This window comes from Neoarius graeffei, chromosome 24 (assembly GCF_027579695.1).
Source record: "Neoarius graeffei isolate fNeoGra1 chromosome 24, fNeoGra1.pri, whole genome shotgun sequence".
NCBI lineage: Eukaryota > Metazoa > Chordata > Actinopteri > Siluriformes > Ariidae > Neoarius > Neoarius graeffei.
Genome location: NC_083592.1, coordinates 45213834 through 45239713, shown reverse-complemented (window position 1 = coordinate 45239713; position 25880 = coordinate 45213834). Strand labels below are relative to the sequence as shown.

Sequence of the window (25880 nt, the reverse complement as noted above, 5' to 3'; positions counted from 1 at the left end):
AACAATAATAATAATGGATGACTTCGCGTTTGTACAGCTGCGGCTTCTCGTCGCTTAAAAATGGCGATCTTTCGCGGTCTTGTTATTGTTGTTGGTCTTAACAACTCCGCCCCCCCGCTGACGTAAGCGGTTCTTTCCTCTGGCCCAGTTGGTGCTAGCCTGGAACCGGTTTTTCTGGCCCCAGAGCCAGTTCTTTGTCAGTGGAAACAGAAAACCCAGTTCCAAACTAAGCACTGGCCCCAAACCAGCCCTGGAACTGATTTGGTGGAAAAGGGGCAAAAGTGACTCTGCTTGTTTAAACAAATCTAGGTATAAGATTTTCCTACAGGTGCGGTTTATTTTAACAAGAGTGCTCTGAGAGCACAATATCCCCCACTGGCAACTCGACCATAACTCTGGTAAAATGTGATTTAACTGAACAAAATTAAAATATGCGTATTACCGACATATAACAAAGAATCCTGTCAAGTTTCATGAAATTTCTCCAAAAATTGTGAGAGGAGTTGATTTCAGAATGTGAGTACTCTTCCTGGGACGGATGGACGGACATTGCCATGACATAATCCCTCTTCGGGCCTTTCGGTCAGCGGGGGATTAAAAATTGTGAGGAAAGCTGATTTCAAAAAGCAAGGACACCATGATGAAATTGCCAAAGTACAAGTTTGTTAATAATCAAGGGCATAACTCTGGTAAAAATTTGCCCAAATTAAACGAAATTTCATTATGCATATAACTGTCATACAACAAAGCCTTTTGCCAAGTTTGGTGAAATTCCTCCACAAATTGTGAGAGGAGTTGATTTCAGAAGAAAGTACACCCTCATGAAATTGTCGAAGTACAAGTTATTTAATCAAGGGTCGAAACTCTGGTAAAATTTTCACTAACTAAATGAAATGGCAATATGCGTATTACCGTCATATCATGAGGCCTTTTGCCAAGCTTCGAGAAATTTGCCCAAAAATTGTGAGAGGAGTTGATGTCAGAAGGAAAGCACACCTTCATGAAATTGTCAAAATACAAGGTTGTTAATCAAGCGCCACAACTCTGGTAAAATGTGACCGAATTTAATGAAATTACAATATGCGTACCACCGACATATAACAATGCCTTTTGCCAAGTTTGGTGAAATTCCTCCAGAAATTGTGAGAGGAGTTGATTTCAGATGGAAAACACACTGTCATGAAATTGTCAAAGTATAATTTAGTTAATCAAGGGCTGTAACTCTGGTAAAATGTGACCCAATTTAACGAAATTACAACATGTGTATTCCTGACATATAACAAAGAATCCTGCCAAGTTTCGTGAAATTCCTCCAAAAATTGATTGAGGAGTTGATTTCAGAAGGTGAGCACCCTTCCCGGGACGGACGGACGGACATAAATCGCCACGACATAATCCCCCTTCGGGCCTTTCAGCCAGCGGGAGATAAAAATTGGTACATCCTTCAACAGAGTCATGATTTATTCGTGATAATATAAAAAAAAAAATCAATTCACCAATTAAGGACTAACACAAGGTTTTTTTCATTAACAGAATAAACATACTGTTTAACATAATCAAAAACCGAGTGAAAACACTCCCTTACCCGCTCTTCATCCTTCCATGGTATTCCTCGGAGGCGTGTATAGAGCTCCAGGTGCTCTCGTGCGGTCAGATCCTCGAACAAAGCATCAAACTGAGGACAGTAACCAATACTTTGCTGCACATGCAAAAGATCCTTCAGTATGCTGTGGAAAGAAAGACATTTAACCAGATTATTTCCTCTTAGTTAATCCCTTACATTCACTGGCCACTTTAATAGGAACTTGTTCTTGATTCAAAGATCCCTGTTCTTGGCTGCTGGAGAGGAACCCAATGTGGTCTTCTGTTTTCTGTTGCATGCTGAGATGCTTTTCTGCTCACCACGGTTGTAAAGAGTTGCTATGAGTTACTATATCCTTCCTGGCATATCAGTGGCGGCTGGTAGTCTTTCAAACAGGGGAGGCTGGTCGGTTACGATATTTCCAGATTTTAAAAGAAAAAACATCAATTTTGCCCATACTCTTGCCTCTGATCTGGCTGATTGTTGGCAGGGTCACAAACTGTGAAATAGGTTCTTTTGGCCCATTAGCCTACTGTCCAATATACATGATGGTGGTGTTGGGGGGGGTATATTTTAACATTTTATATTTTAAAATTGTGGCATGTTGTTTAAAAATTGATCATTATTGAAAGCAGCTCTTTGTCAGGAACCTCAGCAGTAACAGCAGAGTGTTCTGGAATCGGCACAAGCACTGACCTTGGGGAGCCAAACATAGAGCTGGGTGCCACACATTTCATTCAATGACACTTTCCCTATATTTTACTTATTTTGAGTGAGAAATGTTTTATTGACAATTTTGATAACCCTTCACTTTTAATCCAAGTCTGTAGTGTGAAATGTTCTCGGCTGTATTTTTGTTTAAAAATGTTTTCCAAATTGTAGCTGTGTTTAATTCATATCCAGAAAAATATATATTCAAATATAATATACTCAGCATAAACATTTTAAATAGATTCTATATTTTTGGTCCATCCATGACGTATTACTAAAGTAGCCTATTTACTGTTGTTGATGTGGGTCACGTGCTGTTAGCCAATTCACTTTCTCGTACCAGGAGAGCTGAAAGGAACGAGTATTATTCCCTACCTTTTTCACCAAGTCAATTTGAGGCGTTGGTCTACCCTGCTCTTTAATTTTAATTTTTTCCTCGAAAGGAAGACTGGCAAATGGCTTCGCCAAAATTAAATCAGCAATGCTTGGCATCCGTGCGCAGCTTTCTTGCTAGCTGACTAGCCCCCTCAAGTTCAAGTTCAGTCACTCAAATAAACGAAATTTCTGGAACTAAGATAGCAAACTTGACAACACTATATTTACACTTTATTTACAATGAAAATATATACAAACTAAAAAAGCTGGTAGAAACCGTATGTAATGAATGAAATCGAAATGTAAGCTGATCTCTTACAATACAGCACAGCACTTGCGAATCTGCATGGGACTGAACTGAGATTCACCGCTGCCTGTCTATATTTGAGACGAGCTGTCAATCAAAGAAAATATCCGGCCGCTTTCACCAATCACCATGTTAGGACTTGGACTGTTTTGGCCTCTAGAGGCCGCTGTTATTTCCTTTTTGTGTCATATTTATTTTGGCCTCTAGAGGCCGCCACTGTTCCTGTGTTTTGTGTTTTTTTTTGTTAATTGCCTGTTAGTCCTAATTATCTTCACCTGTGTCCTTAATTAGTTCGTGTATTTATACCCCTGAGTTCAGTCCTCTTGTCACGGAGTCTTTGTGCTGTTATGTTTATCTCCAGTTTCCTTTGTACTGTGTTTTGTGGATCTTCTGAGCTTTTGCATTTTTGCCTTTTTCTTTTTGAATTATACTCTTTGTTTTTGTTTTTTTTGTTTTGCCCTGAATTGTATATAGTGTACATAGTATAAATAAACCTTTTGTTACTTTTTCTACTTCCGCCTCACGCCTCTGCATTTGAGTCATTCCCCTGGTGGCCTAGTGGGGGTTTGCTGGATCATCACACCAACGAACCAGGTTCGAATCCCAGCAAAACCCTAACAGAAAGACTCCGTCATGACCGACTCAGCAGAGGCTGCTTCAACTGTCTACCCGGCCAACCTTCAGGGAATTATGGCAGCTTTGACACGCTTCGGAGCGACCATGGACGCTCATGGACGTACGCTCACCAGCCAACGTGAGGCCCTTGCTCGCCACGAGGAACTGCTTCAGCAAATTGGGAAAACCCTGGCACAGCTGACATCTCTGCCTGCATCTCCTGCTCCTGATCCAGTTCCTGCTCCTGATCCAGCTCCCACTCCTGCTCCAGTGCCTCCTGCCATGCTGCCTTCTTCACCTCGCGAACCCAGCCTTCCTGCACCACAGAGGTATGACGGCAAGCACAGTGAGTGCCGAGAGTTCCTTACCCAGTGTCAACTCACCTTTGAGCTTCAGCCTACCACCTACACTACGGATCGCCGCAAGATTGCCTTTGTGATCACCTTATTAGCTGGTAAGGCGCGAGCCTGGGCTACTGCTATCTGGCAAAGACAGGGACCTGAGTGCTTTGATTTCCAGCTGTTTTCTGAAGAGATGCTTCGGGTCTTCGATCAGGCAGACATCAGTACCGACGCAGCCCGAAAGCTCATGTCCATCCGGCAAGGAGGAAGCGTCGCAGATTACGCCATCTCGTTCCGAACACTCGCAGCAGTAAGTGGATGGAACGAGACTGCCCTGGTGTCAGCCTTCCACCATGGTCTGTCTGACCCCATCAAGGACGGTCTGGCCTCTATTGGATGCCCAAGTGACCTCGAAACCCTCATCTCACATGCTATTCGTCTGGACAACAGGATGAGAGAACGCCACCAAGCCTTGAGCCCCCCCAGCCTCCCTACCTCTACCTGGAGACCGTCTACCTCCTTCAGTGACTGTCCAGAACCCATGCAAGTGGGTCGTACTCGCCTCTCCGCATCTGAGAGGGAGCGCAGAAGGAGGGACAAGTGCTGCATCTACTGTGGCAAGCCTGGTCACTTCCGAGCATCATGTCCCGAACTCTTGGGAAAAGGACCGCCCCGTCCAGCCGAGGGAGGGTTGTGACGGGGCCTACCCTCTCTCCCGGACTCCCTGGCCAAGGAATCTACATCCCGGTCTCCATCTCCTGGGGTGAGTCTGTCCACTCTTGTCAAGCTTTGATAGACTCAGGGGCGGCTGGGAACTTTATGGATATTCACTTCGCCCAAAGCATCAATATACCTACTGCACCTCTTGAAGTCCCTCTGTCTGTGTCTGCCCTCGAAGGCCAAGCGTTAGGTGATGGAAGAGTCACTCAAGTTACTTCTCCAGTCTTCCTCCAGTCTCAAGGTCACAAGGAAGAAATATCCCTGCACCTGATTCCTTCACCTGAGTTCCCAGTTATTCTAGGCCTTCCTTGGCTTACTCGCCACAACCCTCGCATAGACTGGGTAACAAGCCAGGTTGTGGAATGGGGCCCTGCATGCCATGCCTCTTGTCTGCTCTCTAGCTCTCCTGTGTCTCCTGCCGAGCCCCCTGATCTCACCGAGTTATCTCAAGTTCCCACAGAGTACTGGGATCTCAAGGAGGTATTCAGCAAGAGCAGGGCCGCCGTTCTTCCTCCGCACCGGGCCTACGACTGTGCCATCGACTTGCTCCCTGGGACTACCCCTCCTCGTGGCAGACTGTTTTCCCTCTCTCAGCCAGAACGCAAGGCTATGGAGGAATACCTCAAAGACGCCCTGGTCTCTGGGTTCATTCGACCCTCCACCTCACCTGCTGGTGCCGGCTTCTTCTTTGTCGGCAAGAAGGATGGGGGGCTTCGACCATGTATTGACTACAGGGGCCTGAACAAGATCACTGTGCGCAACCGATATCCCCTTCCGCTGATGTCCACTGCTTTCGACCTGCTCCAAGGCGCCACCGTCTTCACCAAGTTGGACCTACGGAACGCATACCACCTCATCCGTATCCGACAGGGAGACGAGTGGAAGACTGCCTTTAACACCCCGTCTGGGCACTACGAATACCAGGTGATGCCCTTCGGACTCACCAACGCACCAGCTGTTTTTCAGGCCCTAATCAACGACGTCTTAAGGGACATGATTAACCTGTACGTCTTTGTCTACCTCGATGACATCCTTATCTTTTCCAAGACCATGCAGGAGCACCGCCACTATGTCCGCCAGGTTCTCCAGAGGCTGCTACAGAACAATCTGTTCGCCAAGGCCCAGAAATGCGAATTTCATGTTCCCGAGGTCTCCTTTCTGGGATTTATTGTACGGACAGGCCAACTCCAAATGGACCCTGCCAAGACCCTGGCCGTCCGGGACTGGCCTACTCCCAAGTCCGTTAAGGAGGTTCAGCGGTTCTTAGGATTCGCTAACTTCTACCGCAAGTTCATCAGGAACTTCAGTTCTGTGGCAGCACCCATGTCAGACCTCACCAAAGGGACAGGTGGATCTTATGGCTGGTCTCCTCAGGCAGAAAAGGCGTTCAAAGACCTCAAGGCCCGCTTCTGCACGGCACCCATTCTGGTCCTCCCGGACACCTCCCAACCATTCATCGTGGAGGTGGACGCCTCGGACAGTGGTGTCGGCGCGGTACTCTCTCAACGTTCGGAAGGAAAGCTGCACCCCTGCGCTTACTTCTCCCACCGCCTGAGTCCTGCGGAGTCCCGGTACGATGTGGGGGATCGAGAACTGCTAGCGGTCAAACTGGCCCTTGAGGAGTGGAGGCACTGGCTGGAGGGAGCGCAACATCCATTCCTGGTTTGGACTGACCACAAGAACCTGGAGTACCTCCAGCAAGCCAAGAGACTGAACCCTCGACAGGCTAGGTGGGCCCTGTTTTTCAGTCGGTTTGACTTCACCCTCTCGTACCGTCCCGGCTCCAAGAACACCAAACCTGACGCACTGTCCAGGCTGTTCTCTGCCACTAACAGGGAGAATGAAGTCGGGCCTATTATCCCGGTGTCCCGGATTGTGGCCCCTGTCCACTGGGGTATTGAGGAGGCTGTTCGACGAGCCCAACGCCAGGACCCCGGTCCTGGGACGGGGCCACCGGGCCTCTTGTACGTCCCACATCAAGCCCGGGCCAAGGTTCTCCAGTGGGGTCACTCTTCCCCTCTCACCGCCCACCCGGGAGCTCGGAGGACCCTGGACTTCCTGAAAAGACGCTTCTGGTGGCCTAACATGGAGCAGGAAGTAAGGTCATTTGTCCTGTCCTGTGAGGTTTGCACCAGAACCAAGAACCCACGACAGCGTCCCCAGGGTCTCCTGCATCCTCTGACCATTCCCCGGCGTCCCTGGTCCCACGTGGCAGTCGACTTCATCACGGGTCTCCCTGAGTCACAAGGTAACATGGTCATTTTGGTCATTGTTGACAGATTCTCCAAGGCCTGCCGCTTCATACCTCTGTGCAAACTCCCCTCTGCTCTTGAAACAGCGAAACTTATATTTAATCATGTCTTCCGAGTCTTTGGTCTTCCACAGGACATCGTCTCAGACCGAGGGCCCCAGTTCTCCTCCCGAGTGTGGCACGGGTTCTGCAAGGTCATCGGAGCCACTGCCAGCCTCTCCTCTGGGTTTCACCCACAGTCCAATGGTCAGACGGAGAGGCTCAACCAGGACCTGGAAACCACCCTGCGAGGCCTGGCTATGGATAACCCGACATCGTGGAGCACCTGGCTGCCATGGGCAGAGTACGCCCACAACACCCTGCAGTCATCGGCCACCAAGCTGTCGCCATTCCAGTGCCAATTCGGGTTCCAGCCACCTCTGTTCCCGGACCAGGAGGAGGACGCGGGGGTGCCCTCGGTCAACCAATATGTGAGACGGTGTCGCAAGACCTGGAGCAAGGTCAGGAAGACCCTCATACAGACCTCCAGAACCAACCAGACTCAGGCCAACCGCCATAGAAGACCTGCACACACTTTCCGCCCTGGGCAGCGGGTTTGGCTGTCCACTAAGGACCTTCCGCTGCAGGTGGAGAACCGCAAGCTTGCTCCTCGCTACATTGGCCCCTTCAAGGTGGTGCGCAGGGTGAACCCTGTCTCCTACCGGCTCCAGTTGCCCCGGACTCTGAGGATCAACCCCACTTTCCATGTTTCCCTGTTGCGGCCTGTACTGACGTCTACGTATGCCCCTGCCCCTAGGAACCCCCCACCCCCCCGCATCTTCCAGGGGCAGACTGTGTTCACTGTGCATCGCCTGCTTGACTCCCGCCGGGTCCGCGGCGGGTTGCAATATCTGGTGGACTGGGAGGGCTATGGTCCTGAGGAGCGCTGCTGGGTTCCTGCTCGGGATGTCCTGGATAAAGAACTGTGTCGGGACTTCCATTCGGCCCATCCGGATCGCCCTGGGAACGTCAGGAGACGCTCCTAGGGGGGGGGTCCTGTTAGGACTTGGACTGTTTTGGCCTCTAGAGGCCGCTGTTATTTCCTTTTTGTGTCATATTTATTCTGGCCTCTAGAGGCCGCCACTGTTCCTGTGTTTTGTGTTTTTTTTTGTTAATTGCCTGTTAGTCCTAATTATCTTCACCTGTGTCCTTAATTAGTTCGTGTATTTATACCCCTGAGTTCAGTCCTCTTGTCACGGAGTCTTTGTGCTGTTATGTTTATCTCCAGTTTCCTTTGTACTGTGTTTTGTGGATCTTCTGAGCTTTTGCATTTTTGCCTTTTTCTTTTTGAATTATACTCTTTGTTTTTGTTTTTTTTGTTTTGCCCTGAATTGTATATAGTGTACATAGTATAAATAAACCTTTTGTTACTTTTTCTACTTCCGCCTCACGCCTCTGCATTTGAGTCATTCCCCTGGTGGCCTAGTGGGGGTTTGCTGGATCATCACACCAACGAACCAGGTTCGAATCCCAGCAAAACCCTAACACACCAGTCTCCTTGCGGAAAACTTTGCCATGTCCCTCCCACTGTGAGGCTCGGAGTCCGTAGGCGGGCGTTTTCGCAGTATTTGTCCAATAACCGTCTTGCATTTTGATATTGAAAAGCACATAGCTCCCAATGCCGTTGAAGTCCACTGAGGCTGGGAGTCCGTGAGACTCCGTGGGTGGGCGTTTTCGCAGTATTTGTCCAATAATCGTCTTGCATTTTGATATTGAAAAGCGCATAGCTCCCAAATGCCATTGAAGTCCACTGAGGCTGGGCTGCATCGCGCTGTCACGAGGGGGAAAAACTCACGCACACATTAGGCGAACTGGGGAAAGTTATAACGGAATGATTTCGCACTGTAGTTGGGTTGAGCACATATATTTTTATGATTCTGGATCTGAAATAGCAATGTTATAAGGTTGGCTATAACATAAGCCTAGCGCAATTCATCCTACACGATGTTCGTCATTTTTAGAGGAGGCTGAGCCTCCCTCGTTGTCTTAGAGCAATCGCCCGTGTGGCATATCCTTCGAACCAATTTGGCCATTCTCCTCTGACCTCTCTTATCAACAAGGCGTTTCCACTTACTCGGTGTTTTTTGTTTTTCACACCATTCTGTGTTAGAGACCGTGTGTGTGAAACCCCCAGGAGATCAGCAGTTTCTGAAATACTCAAACCAGTCCATCTGGCTCAAGCCGACACCCATGCCACAGTGAAAGAAAGTCACACTTTGAGATCACAGTTTTTCCCGTTCTGATGTTTGAAGTGAACATTAACTGAATCTCTTGATTTGTATCTGCATGATTTGATGCACTGTGCTGTTCTCAAGGGATCGGCTGATTAGAGAACTGCATAAAACAGCAGGTGGATGTATGGGTGTTCCTAATAAAGTGACCAGAGAGTGTACACCATGAACTACGCTTTGTCGAAGATAAATCTAGAGTCTGTGCAACCATGTTAACAAGCTCACGCATGACTAGTGTGTTAATATGTATGAGGATAAGATTATTCCAAAGTCAATAGGTTATGAGGTCATGTCTAATAACCTGTGTCCTTCGATAAACGCCTCTCCTCCTGTTGTGCTTACATCTCCAGTCAACATTTTGAAAGTGGTCGTCTTTCCTGCACCATTGACTCCCAGCAGCCCAAAGCACTCTCCCGGACGGACGCCCAGACACAAGCGGTCCACCGCCAAGATGCGCCCCATCTTACGAGACTTATACACCTACAAATGGATATTTATACAGACAAGCATGGAATAATGGTTGATTATTACATTGTTTACTTAAGCGAATTATCGCTCTACCAAGAGGTTACAGTTTCACCTTCGTGAGATTTTCAATCTTCAGCATATCATTTACAGCATCTCCTCGAAGCACTCTTCGTCTCTCGCGTGCTACATCAACATCATCATCTTCGATTGGCTGATTGTTTACAGGCAATCTCCTATGCACAAAATAAAAACTCAGCACAATATAGAAAATAATCTGCCTCGTTTTATTTGGTTTAGTTTAGTTTAGTTTAGTTTAGTTTAGTTTAGTTTAGTTTGATCACTGTGCACACACTGCACACACTCACTGAGGTTTACGGAGGAAGTTGTACTGGCACAGGATGGTGATAAGAAAGCCGACGAATCCCTCGATGGTCATGGCCACCAGTCCACGCGTCACAATGTCCCACTCAAATGGAGACTTCACCTTATCAAACTGACCTGTAGCATATGGGTTTGTTCATTACAGGGCACCAAAGAACATCAAAACGTGCCATTTCAGAGCCTGAGAGAGAAACATGCATAGAGGAACATACCTATCTTGGCATAGTACTCATTAATGTATTCATTGTAGGCCATCTCCATCAGCCCATGACCCAGGTTATAGTTAGGAAAGATGAGGAAGCATGACTTCAGATAGCTGTTCACCAGCTTCAGATCCTAGGAGTGGATTGAAATGGATAATAACTGTGAAAGAACTCAAGTTCACTTTGTTTTCTTTCTTCTTAAAGTTACAGATTTACCTCTGACTAAAGACTCCTTCCAAAAATGTCTCTTTACAGAACATTTCACCATATAAACCATTATATGTTTTCCTAATCTGTTTATGTGGATCGTCTGCTATACAAGTCCCTATTAAAATTATACGAACTTTTTAAGCTATGGACAAACCTGTTCACAGACTATTTATTAGAGAAAATAAATCACCTCCTCCTGACCACAGATTTGAGAATTCAACACCCATGTGGTATAAATACATTTATTCTATCCACATACACTGGATATGAGCAATCACACGCTCTGACTGACTAACACTAGGCTCTCTCATATACCGCAAGTAGAGAAAAACAAAATGGCGGAGTGCATCAAGTCAGATATTTTGTTATCAAGTATTTAAAAGAAACAGAACTAGCTAACAGAATATAGTTCCCCCCCACCAATATCTCCTGTTCCACACTCCAGCCCAGTCGGTGGCGGTAATGCACCTTTAAGTTGGTTTGCCAACCACCAAAATAACCCTAAAGAAAAGAAGAAAATGGTGGCGCATTTTGCTGAACCAATCGAGGACGAAATAAAAACTCTACTAGAAAACAAAACCCCAAAAAACACATATCTTTTTTTTTTTTTTAAATCTTTTTTATTTTTCAAAAATTATTATTGCATTTCTCACAAATTGCTACTTTCGTTTCGCCGGTTTGTTTACCTTCTAAGCCAGGGGTGGGCAATTATTTTTTCCATGGGGCCACATGAGAAACAGAAAATTTTGTGGCGGGCTGGACCAAAAGGCTGAACTAAATTCTGCATAATATTAATTGTATTTCTTTATATAAAGCAATAAATAAGATTGTTTTTACAAGCTGCTAAGACTGGTAAGAGTATGGAAAAAACGAGGTTGCCTTACAAAAAATGTAATTTATTCAATCAAATTTCCCAAAACAATCTCATCTCATCATCTCTAGCCGCTTTATCCTGTTCTACAGGGTCGCAGGCAAGCTGGAGCCTATCCCAGCTGACTACGGGCGAAAGGCGGGGTACACCCTGGACAAGTCGCCAGGTCATCACAGGGCTGACACATAGACACAGACAACCATTCACACTCACGGTCAATTTAGAGTCACCAGTTAACCTAACCTGCATGTCTTTGGAGGAAACCGGAGCACCCAGAGGAAACCCACGTGGACAACATGCAAACTCTGCACAGAAAGGCCCTCGCCGGCCACGGGGCTTGAACCCAGGACCTTCTTGCTGTGAGGCGACAGCGCTAACCACTACACCACCGTGCCGCCTCCCAAGACAATGGTTAACAAAATGTGAACGTTTGTACCATTTTTTTTCCAGTCACATTCACCCCAAAACACAATAAAGACATCACAATATTGTCTTTCTACTCCAAATATCAAACAAGATGCATCATATTATAATAATGATGCCCACATTTGTAGTCTAATCAGCTCATTTGGTGTTTTTCAGTTTTTTATTTGTTCAGTGAGAGAGCTCTAGTCTCTGTTGGTCTTTAACGAGTGCATCAGAGTCAGGTTGAATGTCTGAAGTGGAGATGCGAAGCACAGCTGACAGATGATCATCAGTCGATTCGGTGTAGGTATCAGATCTACAGATCGGCTCGGGCTCCGGCGCCTGCTGGTGACGTCACACTATGTGATTGGCTGGACCGTTTGAAGGATGACGTACAAGTTTGTGGTTGGTCTGGACAAATTACGGAAGTAGTTATCGCGGGATTAGGTTTCGTGGGATTTCATGTCATGTTCATGTCGCGCGCATTGCGTTTTTGTTGAACACAACTTCAAAATAAAAGCAATGCACATTCAGTCCATGCATGAGGTAAAATTAGAAAATACGTTTATTTTGTAATTTCTAATTAACTTTATGCGGGCCGGTCAGAATGAACCAAAGGGCCGGATGCGGCCCGTAAAATGCCCAGGTCTGTTCTAAGCGGAAATTATTTTGTCGGATGTTTTGTATAGTTTTTATTTATCGAATTTGCAAAAAATAACAATAAAAATGCTCTGTTTCTCAAAATCCAGTGAATGTGGATAGAATAAAACAGTTATTCCACTCAATCTCGTCATACATGGCTGACAGCCGACTCGGTGCTACGCGCCTCGTCGGCTATCAGCTCATGTACGACTCGATTTCGTGGAATAACTTAAGTATATCACATACTCCTTATTTGTTTCTAGTAATGACCTTTAATAGGCAATATAGCATCATTTAACTTTTTAGATTGTAGCTTTCGACTTTCTTAAATCTAAACAATAAAAGATGACAAATTTTGAAAAAGGTAAATTTACTACAAGAAAGCATTTTCTCTGAGAAGTAATTTCTGAATCTGAGAGGGTGAATGGTTTGTGGTTATTTTATATCCTTAATGTAACCACACACACATATGTAACCATGCCCACATGCCTTGATGTCATCATACAAGCAATAATTTGGTTTACGATGATTGTATATTGAGTCATATGTGGCCAACCACACACACACACACACACACATTGATGTAATCACATAAGCAATAATTTGGTTTATGATGATTGTATTTTGGGGCGGCACGGTGGTGTAGTGGTTAGCGCTGTCGCCTCACAGCAAGAAGGTCCGGGTTCGAGCCCCGTGGCCGGCGAGGGCCTTTCTGTGTGGAGTTTGCATGTTCTCCCCGTGTCCGCGTGGGTTTCCTCCGGGTGCTCCGGTTTCCCCCACAGTCCAAAGACATGCAGGTTAGGTTAACTGGTGACTCTAAATTGACCGTAGGTGTGAATGTGAGTGTGAATGGTTGTCTGTGTCTATGTGTCAGCCTTGTGATGACCTGGCGACTTATCCAGGGTGTACCCCGCCTTTCGCCCGTAGTCAGCTGGGATAGGCTCCAGCTTGCCTGCGACCCTGTAGAACAGGATAAAGCGGCTAGAGATAATGAGATGAGATTACTGTATTTTGATTCAAAGCCAGTCATGTTGATTTTCAGTAAATACAGTAGTTAATGAAGTTGATATTACAGACAGATTGGTCAAAGCTTTATATTGTTGATGTAACCCTGAAGCATGTGTTAAACCAGAATCAAGCCTTGTTAGATACAGATTTGTTACTTAGCACAGGTGGTCTGTTTTAATATTATTGGAATGATCTTGAAAACTTTGTTTAGATACATATTTGTCATTTAGCACAGGTAGTTTGTTTTAATATTAAGAATAATCAGGGAAGGTCTGTCCTTGAACTAAGAACAGTGCAGTCCACTTTGGAAATATTGGGACCGCGAGGCTGAAATATATCCTTATATCGTGTACATCTGGCATTGGTGGAATGCTATAAAAATTGATGATTTGAGATTTGGAACCAGTTCAGTCTGCAGACTGTACTCAGCCTTTATTAATTGATTTAATAAAGGTCTAAACTTTTCTGCAACCTCTTTGACTTTGAATCATTTTTGCTTGGGAGTGTTTTGAGGGTTTCTACGACAGGGCTCTGGATGGACTCTCCTAGCTCTCTTCTTGTAATCATCTTAACTCCCACATGACGTGAGCAAACTATAAGATAAACATAATTTTCCTGATGTGTACCTTGTCATGTTCAAACAGCTGGAGAAGGAAAGTCGCCACAGTGGCTGTGATTCCTATGAAGAGGTTAATAACGATGAGGAAAACATAGGCTGTGCTGGGAACCTCAAACCAGAAAGAAGCTGGATACATGATGGGGGTTATGGACCAGCTGGCGGAAATAAGATCATGACAAAAATATCAATATCGTTGATCAAAATGTATTAACAAACACCATATTCCCTTTTTAAATACTTATAATGAGAAATGCTAACTGTCAGAGCTAACTGTATTTATAATATAATTTTAGTCATACAGAGTATTTTCTGAGTAATGTATTAACATATCTGAGAGAAATGTTGATATTCCTGACAATTTGTCTTATTTCCACATTAAAATTGTCTTTGTATTGTCCTGGCTCATTTATTTATTCCATTATAATATTAATATGGTGGTTGAAAAGGTTCATCTGAACATTCTATACAACCCCGATTCCAAAAAAGTTGGGACAAAGTACAAATTGTAAATAAAAACAGAATGCAATGGGACTGAGGAGACAAGTTGCTCAAGTTTAGGGATAGGAATGTTAACCCATTCTTGTCTAATGTAGGATTCTAGTTGCTCAACTGTCTTAGGTCTTTTTTGTCGTATCTTCCGTTTTATGATGCGCCAAATGTTTTCTATGGGTGAAAGATCTGGACTGCAGGCTGGCCAGTTCAGTACCCGAACCCTTCTTCTACGCAGCCATGATGCTGTAATTGATGCAGTATGTGGTTTGGCATTGTCATGTTGGAAAATGCAAGGTCTTCCCTGAAAGAGACGTCGTCTGGATGGGAGCATGTGTTGCCCTAGAACCTGGATATACTTTTCAGCATTGATGGTGTCTTTCCAGATGTGTAAGCTGCCCATGCCACACGCACTAATGCAACCCCATACCATCAGAGATGCAGGCTTCTGAACTGAGCGCTGATAACAACTTGGGTCGTCCTTCTCCTCTTTAGTCCGAATGACACGGTGTCCCTGATTTCCATAAAGAACTTCACCGTTTGATTCATCTGACCACAGAACAGTTTTCCACTTTGCCACAGTCCATTTTAAATGAGCCTTGGCCCAGAGAAGACGTCTGCGCTTCTGGATCATGTTTAGATACAGCTTCTTCTTTGAACTATAGCGTTTTAGCTGGCAACGGCGGATGGCACGATGAATTGTGTTTACAGATAATGTTCTCTGGAAATATTCCTGAGCCCATTTTGTGATTTCCAATACAGAAGCATGCCTGTATGTGATGCAGTGCCGTCTAAGGCCCCAAAGATCACGGGCACCCAGTATGGTTTTCTGGCCTTGACCCTTACGCACAGAGATTCTTCCAGATTCTCTGAATCTTTTGATGATATTATGCACTGTAGATGATGATATGTTCAAACTCTTTGCAATTTTACACTGTCGAACTCCTTTCTGATATTGCTCCACTATTTGTCGGTGCAGAATTAGGGGGATTGGTGATCCTCTTCCCATCTTTACTTCTGAGAGCCGCTGCCACTCCAAGATGCTCTTTTTATACCCAGTCATGTTAATGACCTATTGCCAATTGACCTAATGAGTTGCAATTTGGTCCTCCAGCTGTTCCTTTTTTGTACCTTTAACTTTTCCAGCCTCTTATTGCCCCTGTCCCAACTTTTTTGAGATGTGTTGCTGTCATGAAATTTCAAATGAGCCAATATTTGGCATGAAATTTCAAAATGTCTCACTTTCGACATTTGATATGTTGTCTATGTTCTATTGTGAATACAGTATCAGTTTTTGAGATTTGTAAATTATTGCATTCCGTTTTTATTTACAATTTGTACTTTGTCCCAACTTTTTTGGAATCGGGGTTGTACATTAAAAAGTGCTCATGTTCAGGATGTGTTCTCGAAGATTCCATATGGCGAAGTTCACGCTTGTGGTGTTCATGACATTTTCTAAAACTTCACAAGTTATGATGCAGTATTGATGTCTGTGAAGATTCTCAGTCATCTAGGTCATAGTAAACTGTGGGTGGTAAAAGAGAGCAACTGGACTTGCTTGAAGATTCTTGAAGACGTTTCACCTCTCATCCGAAAGGCTTCTTCGGTTCTGTCTGACTAATAGGGAGGATCAGGTATTTATCCTCTCATGGATGAAAATCAATCCTAAGGTGTCGTTGAGTCATCCTGTTGGTGTGGGTCACTGGGGGCTGGGTGTGAACGGCCTAAAGAGTCGTTGGGGTGATCAATGGATTGTTGGTTCTCTCTATCCTCCTGTGAGTCACTGAAAACAGCTGGGTTTTGGTGTGCATTCAGCTGTCTGGGAAGTGTGCCAAGGACTGCATTGTAGGTGGCTGATAAATGATGTCTTAGATCACCACCTCTGTTCAGTGATGGCCGTTCCAGGTTGACAAAAATGGCTTCTTTAACTCGTCGCTCATACCAACGATCCTCTCTGGCTAAAATGCATACGTTGCAATCCTGAAATGAGTGACCTTTGTTGTTAAGATGAAGATAGATATCAGAGTCCTGGCCTGAGGAACTGGCGCTCCTGTGTTGAGCCATGCGCCTGTGAAGCGGTTGTTTTGTTAACCAAAGGCAAGGAACGACAGATGCGCAAACACCAAAACCCCCCTCCAACCTCACTAGCCAAGAAAGGAGGGCTCTTACATTGCTTCAAAGAGACCGGAACATCACCATCCTTCCTGATGACAAAGGGAGATGCACAGTGGTGCTAAACACAGCGGACTACCACTCAAAGATGACCAGTCTCCTCAGCGACACAATCACCTATGAAATCTTGAGGCGGGACCCCACCAGTTGTTACAAAAAGAAAGTTGTTAGCTGCCTGCAACAACTAGAAAAGGACCAAGCCATCAACCGATCTCTGTACTACAGATTGTACCCTGGGGAAGCCGTTCCTCTCATATACGGACTCCCCAAGATTCACAAGGAAGGCGCTCCACTCAGACCTATCATCAGTAGTATAAACTCTGTCACCTATAACATTGCCAAACATCTAGCCTCCATCCTGGCTCCTCTTGTTGGAAACACGCCACATCATGTCAAAAACTCCCAAGATTTTGCTACTAAAGTTGCAGACCTCAAAATAGACTCAGATGAAACCATGGTTTCCTACGATGTCACTTCTCTATTCACTGGCATTCCCACCACAGAAGCAGTCGAATCTCTTAGAAAACGACTCCTTCAAGACAGCACCTTACTGGATAGAACGAACTTCACCACGGACCAGATTTGCACCCTGCTTGACCTCTGCCTGACCACCACCTATTTCCAGTTTAATGAAAGTTCCTACAGACAGAAGCATGGATGCGGCACGGGCTCACCGGTGTCCCCTATTGTGGCCAATCTTTACATGGAGGAAGTGGAACATAAAGCTTTGACCCCTTTTTCAGGAGTTGCTCCCAGCCACTGGTTCAGATATGTGGATAACACCTGGGTTAAAATCAAAACCCATGAGGTGGAAGCCTTCTCTAAGCACATCAATGCAGTGAATATCAACATCAGTTTCACCCGGGAGGACGTCAGTGGGAATAATCTAGCCTTCTTGGATTGTAATGTACACATTAGACAAGACAGAAGCCTTAGCATTGAGGTCTACCGGAAACCCCCACACACAGATCAGTACCTACTCTTCAACTCACACCACCCACTGGAACACAAATTGGGGGTCATTAGGACCTTGCAACACAGGGCTCAGAACATTCCTACAACGGTAGAGGGAAAAGAGAAGGAGCAGAATCACATCAAGAAAGCACTTCAGAACTGTGGGTATCCCAACTGGGCTTTCTTCAAGAGCAGAAAAAGGAACATAATGGACAAGGAGGATAACAGGAACAAACGCAAGAACATTGTCATTCCCTACATTTCTGGTCTATCTGAGAAACTCAGGAGGATCTTCTACAAACACAACATTCCGGTACATTTCAGACCCAGTAACACCCTGAAGCAGAAACTGGTCCACCCTAAGGACAGAATAGCCAGACACAAACAGGACAACGTAGTGTATGCAATTCAGTGCAGTGAGGAATGCATGGACTCATATACTGGGGAAACAAAACAACCGCTTCACAGGCGCATGGCTCAACACAGGAGCGCCAGTTCCTCAGGCCAGGACTCTGCTGTCTATCTTCATCTTAACAACAAAGGTCACTCATTTCAGGATTGCAACGTACGCATTTTAGCCAGAGAGGATCGTTGGTATGAGCGAGGAGTTAAAGAAGCCATTTTTGTCAACCTGGAACGGCCATCACTGAACAGAGGTGGTGGTCTAAGGCCCTGTCCACACGGCAACGGATTCAGGTGAATCTGATAAAATTGTTTATCGTTTTGGCCTGGCGTCCACATGGCACCGGCGTTTTGGGTGCCCCAAAACGAAATCTTTTGAGAACGGGTTCCAGAGTGGAAAGATCTGGCAACGGTGCCGTTGTGAAGTCGTCTGGATGAGTAGAACGGATTTGTTTACGATGACGTTACAACCACATGTGCTTCACGCCGGGTAGAAGTGTAACGAACTCGATGCGAGTTGTCAACAAATCCTATAATTTGGTTCATGAAACGCGCTTACAAAATATTTTCACTGTGAATATTTATTGTGTAATGGTGCAAAGTGAGAGAGAGAGAGAGAGAGAGAGAGAGAGAGAGAGAGAGAGAGAGTGAGAGTCAATCCCACCAGCAAAAATAGGAAAAAAAAGGAGCGATCTCACCTCTTCAGATGTTGGTTTAAGTCCTACAATACATTCCTCAAAAAGGGCGTAGAAGAACAAATTAATCCATCAACGTGTAGCATTCAATTTATTCCGGACCATTAAAGACGCCGCCTTCCGTGTAGAATCATACGTTATCCTCGCCGCCATATTGGATGGGTCAAAGCGGAGAATAAAGATGCCTCATTCATGTGCTGCGTTTAACTGTACCAACAGGTTTGCCATCCAAACGAGATCACATGGGATTACCTTTCACAGGTGAGACTGGAAAAATACTTTTTATTGTATTTGGTCATTATAACGTAATTTTACGAACAGATTTTTCTGACTTTGTGGCTAATATGAAGTCTCGCGCATAATAGTTTATGCGCATGCGTCCTTACTTCTTCTATTGTTGTGGTGTCTCCGATGGGACTGTCTTACAGCGCACCTAGAAGTGTGGCATGTGTATTGCATCGTTTTCAGCAAGCGTTGCGTTGCCATATGTACCTGATATTTTACTGATCCGTTGCCCATGTGGACGCGATATATTTTTTTTAAATCTCCTTGCCGTTGTCATGTGGATGTAGCCTAAGACATCATTTATCAGCCACCTACAATGCAGTCCTTGGCACACTTCCCAGACAACTGAATGCACACCAAAACCCAGCTGTTTTCAGTGATTCACAGGAGGACAGAGAGAACCAACAATCCATTGATCACCCCAACGACTCTCTAGGCCGTTCACACCCAGCCCCCAGTGACCCACACCAACAGGATGACTCAACGACACCTTAGGATTGATTTTCATCCATGAGAGGATAAATACCTGATCCTCCCTATTAGTCAGACAGAACTGAAGAAGCCTTTCGGATGAGAGGTGAAACGTCTTCAAGAATCTTCAAGCAAGTCCAGTTGCTCTCTTTTACCACATGCAGTGTTGATATTTTTCTATATGGCACAAACCACTGAAGTTTTAATGCTAACTGTCAAAGCTAACTGTATTTATGATAGAATTTTAGTCATATGGAGTCTTTTCTTAGGAATGTATTAACATATCTGAGAGAAATGTTGATATTCCTGACAATTTTGTCTTATTTCCACATTAAAATTGTCTTTCTATTGTCCATATACAAGACTTAACAACTGACTGCTGAGTTTTTCTTGGTAATTAATTAGCTTATCATCAGTGGTCATATTTTCCAATTTTGTAGCAAGTCTTTTCACAACAATAATCATGTGGCTAGAAAATATATTATGTGTTTTCCCTTCCATGTCATAGTATGATTGGTGATGGCCTTACTGGTGTGATACTAACACTGTAACTACTGTATAAATGACGAAAAAGGCTTTGCATGGTTATACATTATAAGAGCAGTACTTGATATTAAAACAGAACAATGTACTTTTACTGACTCAATGATGTAAAAAGAATTAAAATTGATGAATGAATCTGTATTGCTTGTGATTTGCTTGAATAGTATAAGCAGTGACTATGCGAACAACGATCTTATATTTACATTGCATTTATGGCATTTGGCAGATGCCTTTATCCACAGTAACGTATTTCGTCTCAACTGAGCAGTTGAAGATGAGTAAATTTGCTCAAGTGGCTTTGCAGTGCCAGGATTTGAACTTACAACCTTCCGATCAGGCCAACATTTTCCCCACTAATCTTGGTATTTATCCATCGTCTCCTCCATCTTGACTCAGGTTACGTATTATTTCATGCTCTGAGCATACGTACCCATAGAGCAGGAAGAGCGCAACCACTGCTGGGAAGTTTTTGGGAGATGTATACGCAGGCAGGTCAAAAACAAACAGAATGAGAACGCAGCATGTAGCCGGGACCAGGTAATTCAGCTAACAGTGGAGAGACGAGAAAGCAGAAAAGTCATTTACACTCCAGAAGTACACTCAGTTTGAAAAAGAGGAACGCGTGACCCTGCACTTGTCCTCCATCTCACCATATCCCAAATGTAGTTGGCCAGCCAGTAGATGACAGGATCACAGCCGCTCACAAACTGCAGGTGCTTAGCCTTGGTGGACTTCTCAGCCACCAGAAAGACCACAAAGCTGGCTGGGACAAACGACATGGCCACGATGATGAAGATGGCAATGACCACATCAGTGCCCTGGAGTCTGGTGTCAAGAAAGTGAAAAAAGTGTTAGAAATGAGGTGAGAGAGAATAAGAAGAAAGAATGAGAAAACTAGGCATACAGGACAAAGGGGTGAAAGAAAACACACTTACAGGTAATCCAGAGAAAGACTGGCACTGGTCCTGTTCATGGGGTGATTAGTCACTGTGATTCCTGAATACATGCATACACAAACACCATGATAAATAATTAACACTGGCACAAAACTACCCTTTGAAACTACGGAGTGAAATACTAGCTTTTACGCTGCTGTAATGAATGTTCTTCTTCCTTACACTCGAGACCGCCAGGGTAGTTTGCTTTAGAACTAGTGTTCCCGTGTACTCTTTTCCCAAAGTCGTGACCTCTTGACCGTAACTGTGACCCCGCATAAGCAGCATATAAAAGGTCCACGTTACATGATGCGTGTTATTTTTTGTATCCTCGTTTTAATGAGGCTGTGAAGAATGAATACTGAATATAGCACTCTAATCCACTGTGTCTTGCTTATAAGCTTGATTTTCATTTTGTTAAATCTGCATCGTTAAATGATTGTGCACTGGTGCACAACTTAGGTGATAGTATTTTGATTATTTTGCATATTACAATTTTTAAGTCATTGTTACAGACTTATGGCTTGTTGTAAGAGTGTGTTCGATTTGTATTTCAGGGCAGGATGGCAAACTGTTTGTTATGTCAGGCCCTAATGGAGTTAGAGCATGGGCATGATCAACACCCACACTTTTTACGACAAGAGCATCTTGGACAGAGCCTTGCATTAAACGTAGCATAATGACTATTTAACAGTTATTCCACGAAATCGAGTCGTACATGAGCTGATAACTGACGAGGCACGTAGCACCGAGTTGGCTATAAGCCATGTACGACGAGATTGAGTGGAATAACTGTTTTATTCTATCGACATTCACTGGATTTTGAGAAACAGAACATTTTTATTTTTTGCGAAGTCGATAAATAAAAACTTTACACAAAATGTCCGACAAAATAATTTCCGCTTAGAATGTAAACAAACCAGCGAAATAACAGGAGCAATTTGTGAAAAATGCTATAATAATAATTCTTGAAAAAAAAAAAGTTCTTACAATCAAATACTTTTATTCCATATTTGGTTTCTTTTTTTTGTTTTTTGGGGGGGTTTTCGTCTTCCTCTTCTTTAGGACTTTTTTTGGCGGCTGGCAAACCAACTTAAAGGTGCAATACTGCCACCAACTGGGCTGGAGTGTGGAACAGGAGATATTGGGGGAAAATATATCTCATCTCATCATCTATAGCCGCTTTATCCTGTCCTACAGGGTCGCAGGCAAGCTGGAGCCTATCCCAGCTGACTACGGGTGAAAGGCGGGGTACACCCTGGACAAGTCGCCAGGTCATCACAGGGCTGACACATAGACACAGACAACCATTCACACTCACATTCACACCTACGGTCAATTTAGAGTCACCAGTTAACCTAACCTGCATGTCTTTGGACTGTGGGGGAAACCGGAGCACCCGGAGGAAACCCACGCGGACACGGGGAGAACATGCAAACTCCACACAGAAAGGCCCTCGCCGGCCACGGGGCTCGAACCCGGACCTTCTTGCTGTGTGTATATATATATATATATATATATATATATATATATATATATATATATATCTATCACGGGCGATTGCTCAAAGACATGGGCGTAAAAATGCGTATGGACGGTATGGACGCGTCCATACCAATATTCAGCTGAGTTTAAAATGTCCATACCATTTTTGAATGGAGAAGCCGTGATGCGGGAAACGCTGAATAAAAACACCAAACGCGGTATCGCTTCCAGCTGATTTTCAGTTGTGAACAGACCTCTCAAAGATGGCTGACTATTGGTGGGGACAGGTAAAAAAGCTTTATGAAGCTTTGATTGGCCCACCTCCCGTTGCCTTGACGTTGCTATGGTTTTTTGTTGTCATTGGCTGTAAGCAGTAGCAAGCGGCAAAATCAGCATCCAGCTCGCTGCTACAGCAAAACAGCACACAGGCAGTGATGTCGGGCAATAAAAGAAAACGTAAGGAGGACATAATATGACATTTTTGTCATATGATCCTGTAACAGCAAGGAGTTTCTGTTTGCAATCTCTCTCTCTCTATGTCTGTCTCTCTGTCTGTCTGTCTCTCTCTCTCTCTCTCGCGCTCTCTCTCTCTCTCTCTCTCTCTCACACACACACACACACACACACACACACACACACACACACACTCATAAATGCTTGTAGGTAATGCTAAATGTTTACTTATATTTACTTTTTTCTTGCTCATTGTTTGCATGTATATGCATATGTATATATGCATGTGTATATGCGTATGTAACTTCTGCAATAAAATGTGAAAATGTAAAAATGTGAAACAATTGTCACTTAACCCTTTCAACTTAATGAACAAACATTTTTGAAAAATGCACTACAACTACCAAAACTCTTCACACTTCTACCACCCATACCTACATTACTTCCAGATTCTGAAATTGCAGTAACTCAAAAGGAAGCACATGATGTTTCAAATGTGTGAAAATAGTAAAAGTTCTGTGAAAATGAAGCAGCAGCACATAATTTTGATTGATTGCGTTGTTGTATTTTGGGTAGGTCATCCACTACAGCGAAATTCACAGCAACTTCAATGTCCACTTTCTCTGTGTGATAATGTATTGCCCGTATACATGCAGATGTTAGCCTAAGTCTAAGACTAAGTGTACCTGGTGCTAAAAATCAAAATAACACAAAGGAATGGACAACCAATCATTTGTACAGTGTAGGCCACATTTCGTGCGACGACCATGGCGCACTGGGGCGCTTGACCAAATTATGTCCCCACCAATATCAACACCGTTTTTATGCCCTTGCTCTAAGACAACGAGGGAGGCTCAGCCTCCTCTAAAAATGACGAACATCGTGTAGGATGAATTGCGCTAGGCTTATGTTATAGCCGACCTTATAACATTGCTATTTCAGATCCAGAATCATAGAAATATATGCGCTCAACCCAACTACAGTGCGAAATCATTCCCTTATAACTTTCCCCAGTTCGCCTAATGTGTGCGTGAGTTTTTCCCCCTCGTGACAGCGCGATGCAGCCCAGCCTCAGTGGATTGGGAGCTATGTGCTTGTCAATCTCAAAATGCAAGACGATTATTGGATAAATACTGCGAAAATGCCCGCCCAAGGAGTCTCACGGACTCCCAGCCTCAATGGACTTCAACGGCATTTGGGAGCTATGCGCTTTTCAATCTCAAAATGCAAGACGATTATTGGACAAATACTGCGAAAACGCCCGCCCACGGACTCCGAGCCTCACATGGGAGGGACATGGCAGTTTCCGCGAGGAGACTGGTGATTGGTGAAAGCGGCCGGATATTTTCTTTGATTGACAGCTCGTTTCAACTATAGACAGGCAGCGGTTACAGTGTTGCCAGATTGGGTGGTTTCCCGCCCAATTGGGCAGTTTTAAGTGCATTTTGGCGGGTTTTGAACATATTTTGGGCTGGATAACGTCAGCAGTATCTGGCAACATCAGTTCAGTCCCATGCAGATTCGCAAGTGCTGTGGTGTATTGTAAGAGATCAGCTTACATTTCGATTTCATTCATTACATACGGTTTCTACCAGCTTTTTTAGTTTGTATATATTTTCATTGTAAATAAAGTGTAAATATAGTGTTGTCAAGTTTGCTATCTTAGTTCCAGAAATTTCGTTTATTTGAGTGACTGAACTTGAACTTGAGGGGGCTAGTCAGCTAGCAAGAAAGCTGCGCACGGATGCCAAGCATTGCTGATTTAATTTTGGCGAAGCCATTTGCCAGTCTTCCTTTCGAGGAAAAAATTAAAATTAAAGAGCAGGGTAGACCAACGCCTCAAACTGACTTGGTGAAAAAGGTAGGGAATAATACTCGTTCCTTTCAGCTCTCCTGATATGAGAAAGTGAATTGGCTAACAGCAAGTGACCCACATCAACAACAGTAAATAGGCTACTTTAGTAATATGTCATGGATGGACCAAAAATATAGAATCTATTTAAAATGTTTATGCTGAGTAGATTATATTGGAATATATGTTTTTCTGGATATGAATTAAACACAGCTACAATTTGGAAAACATTTTTAAACAAAAACACAGCCGAGGTCAATTTTTAAACAACATGCCACAATTTTAAAATATAAAATGTTAAAATATACCCCCCCCCAACACCACCATCATGTATATTGGACAGTAGGCTAATGGGCCAAAAGAACCTGTTATTTCACAGTTTGTGACCCTGCCAACAATCAGCCAGATCAGAGGCAAGAGTATGGGCAAAATTGATGTGTTTTTTCTTTTAAAATCTGGAAATATCGTAACCGACCAGCCTCCCTTGTTTGAAAGACTACCAGCAGCCACTGATATATATATATATATATATATATATATATATATATATATATATATATATATATATATATTCTTTTCACTATTTCTGTTTCTTCTAAATACTTGATAATTTTTGGGGTTTTGTTTTCAAGTAGAGTTTTTATTTCGTCCTCGGTTGGTTCAGCAAAAGGTTCCACCATTTTGTTTTTCTCTACTCATGGTATATGAGCTGATATCCTAGTAGTAGAGTAGCCAATCAGAGAGCACGACTGCTCATATCCAGTGAATGTGGATAGAATAATTACTGGCATTCTCTGACACTGCACTATTGCAGCAGGGATGAAAGCAAGCAGCAGGCATGGCTACAGAGTCCACTAAGAAGAAAACAGTAAGCTCCTTTGCTGCGCTGTCACGGCAGAAACAGGAATGAGAAGGCGGCTTGTCTGTTCAATCCCATGGAAAGGGAAGAGTGAGAGCCTGTATTTCTTTGAAATGCAGAGCAAGGGACTTGTTAGCAGTAATGTAACTGTATAATGAAAGACAGAGCTTGGATGAGATGAGTACAAGCTGCACACAGAGATAGACCTTGATGTACTTTCAGTGGCTGTGTTTCATTCTTTGATGACAGCCTGCCACCAAAGCACTCTTACAATCAGATCATAATGAAGGCGTGAATATGCTGCGA

At 44.1% G+C, this 25880-nt stretch overlaps 1 protein-coding gene across 1 annotated transcript in view; it reads right to left on the bottom strand.

The window, feature by feature from the left end:
* The window catches only part of abca2 (ATP-binding cassette, sub-family A (ABC1), member 2), a 187968-nt gene that overhangs the window by 21454 nt on the left and 140634 nt on the right, over window positions 1-25880 (bottom strand). Inside the window, exons 34-42 of the mRNA XM_060907364.1 lie at window positions 20926-20986; window positions 20641-20815; window positions 20421-20536; window positions 13987-14134; window positions 10234-10357; window positions 10006-10138; window positions 9753-9873; window positions 9474-9652; window positions 1586-1727 (exon numbers count right to left, since the gene is read on the bottom strand). Of these exons, the coding sequence (XP_060763347.1) occupies window positions 1586-1727; window positions 9474-9652; window positions 9753-9873; window positions 10006-10138; window positions 10234-10357; window positions 13987-14134; window positions 20421-20536; window positions 20641-20815; window positions 20926-20986 (1199 nt within the window). The remainder of the gene's footprint in view (window positions 1-1585; window positions 1728-9473; window positions 9653-9752; window positions 9874-10005; window positions 10139-10233; window positions 10358-13986; window positions 14135-20420; window positions 20537-20640; window positions 20816-20925; window positions 20987-25880) is intronic.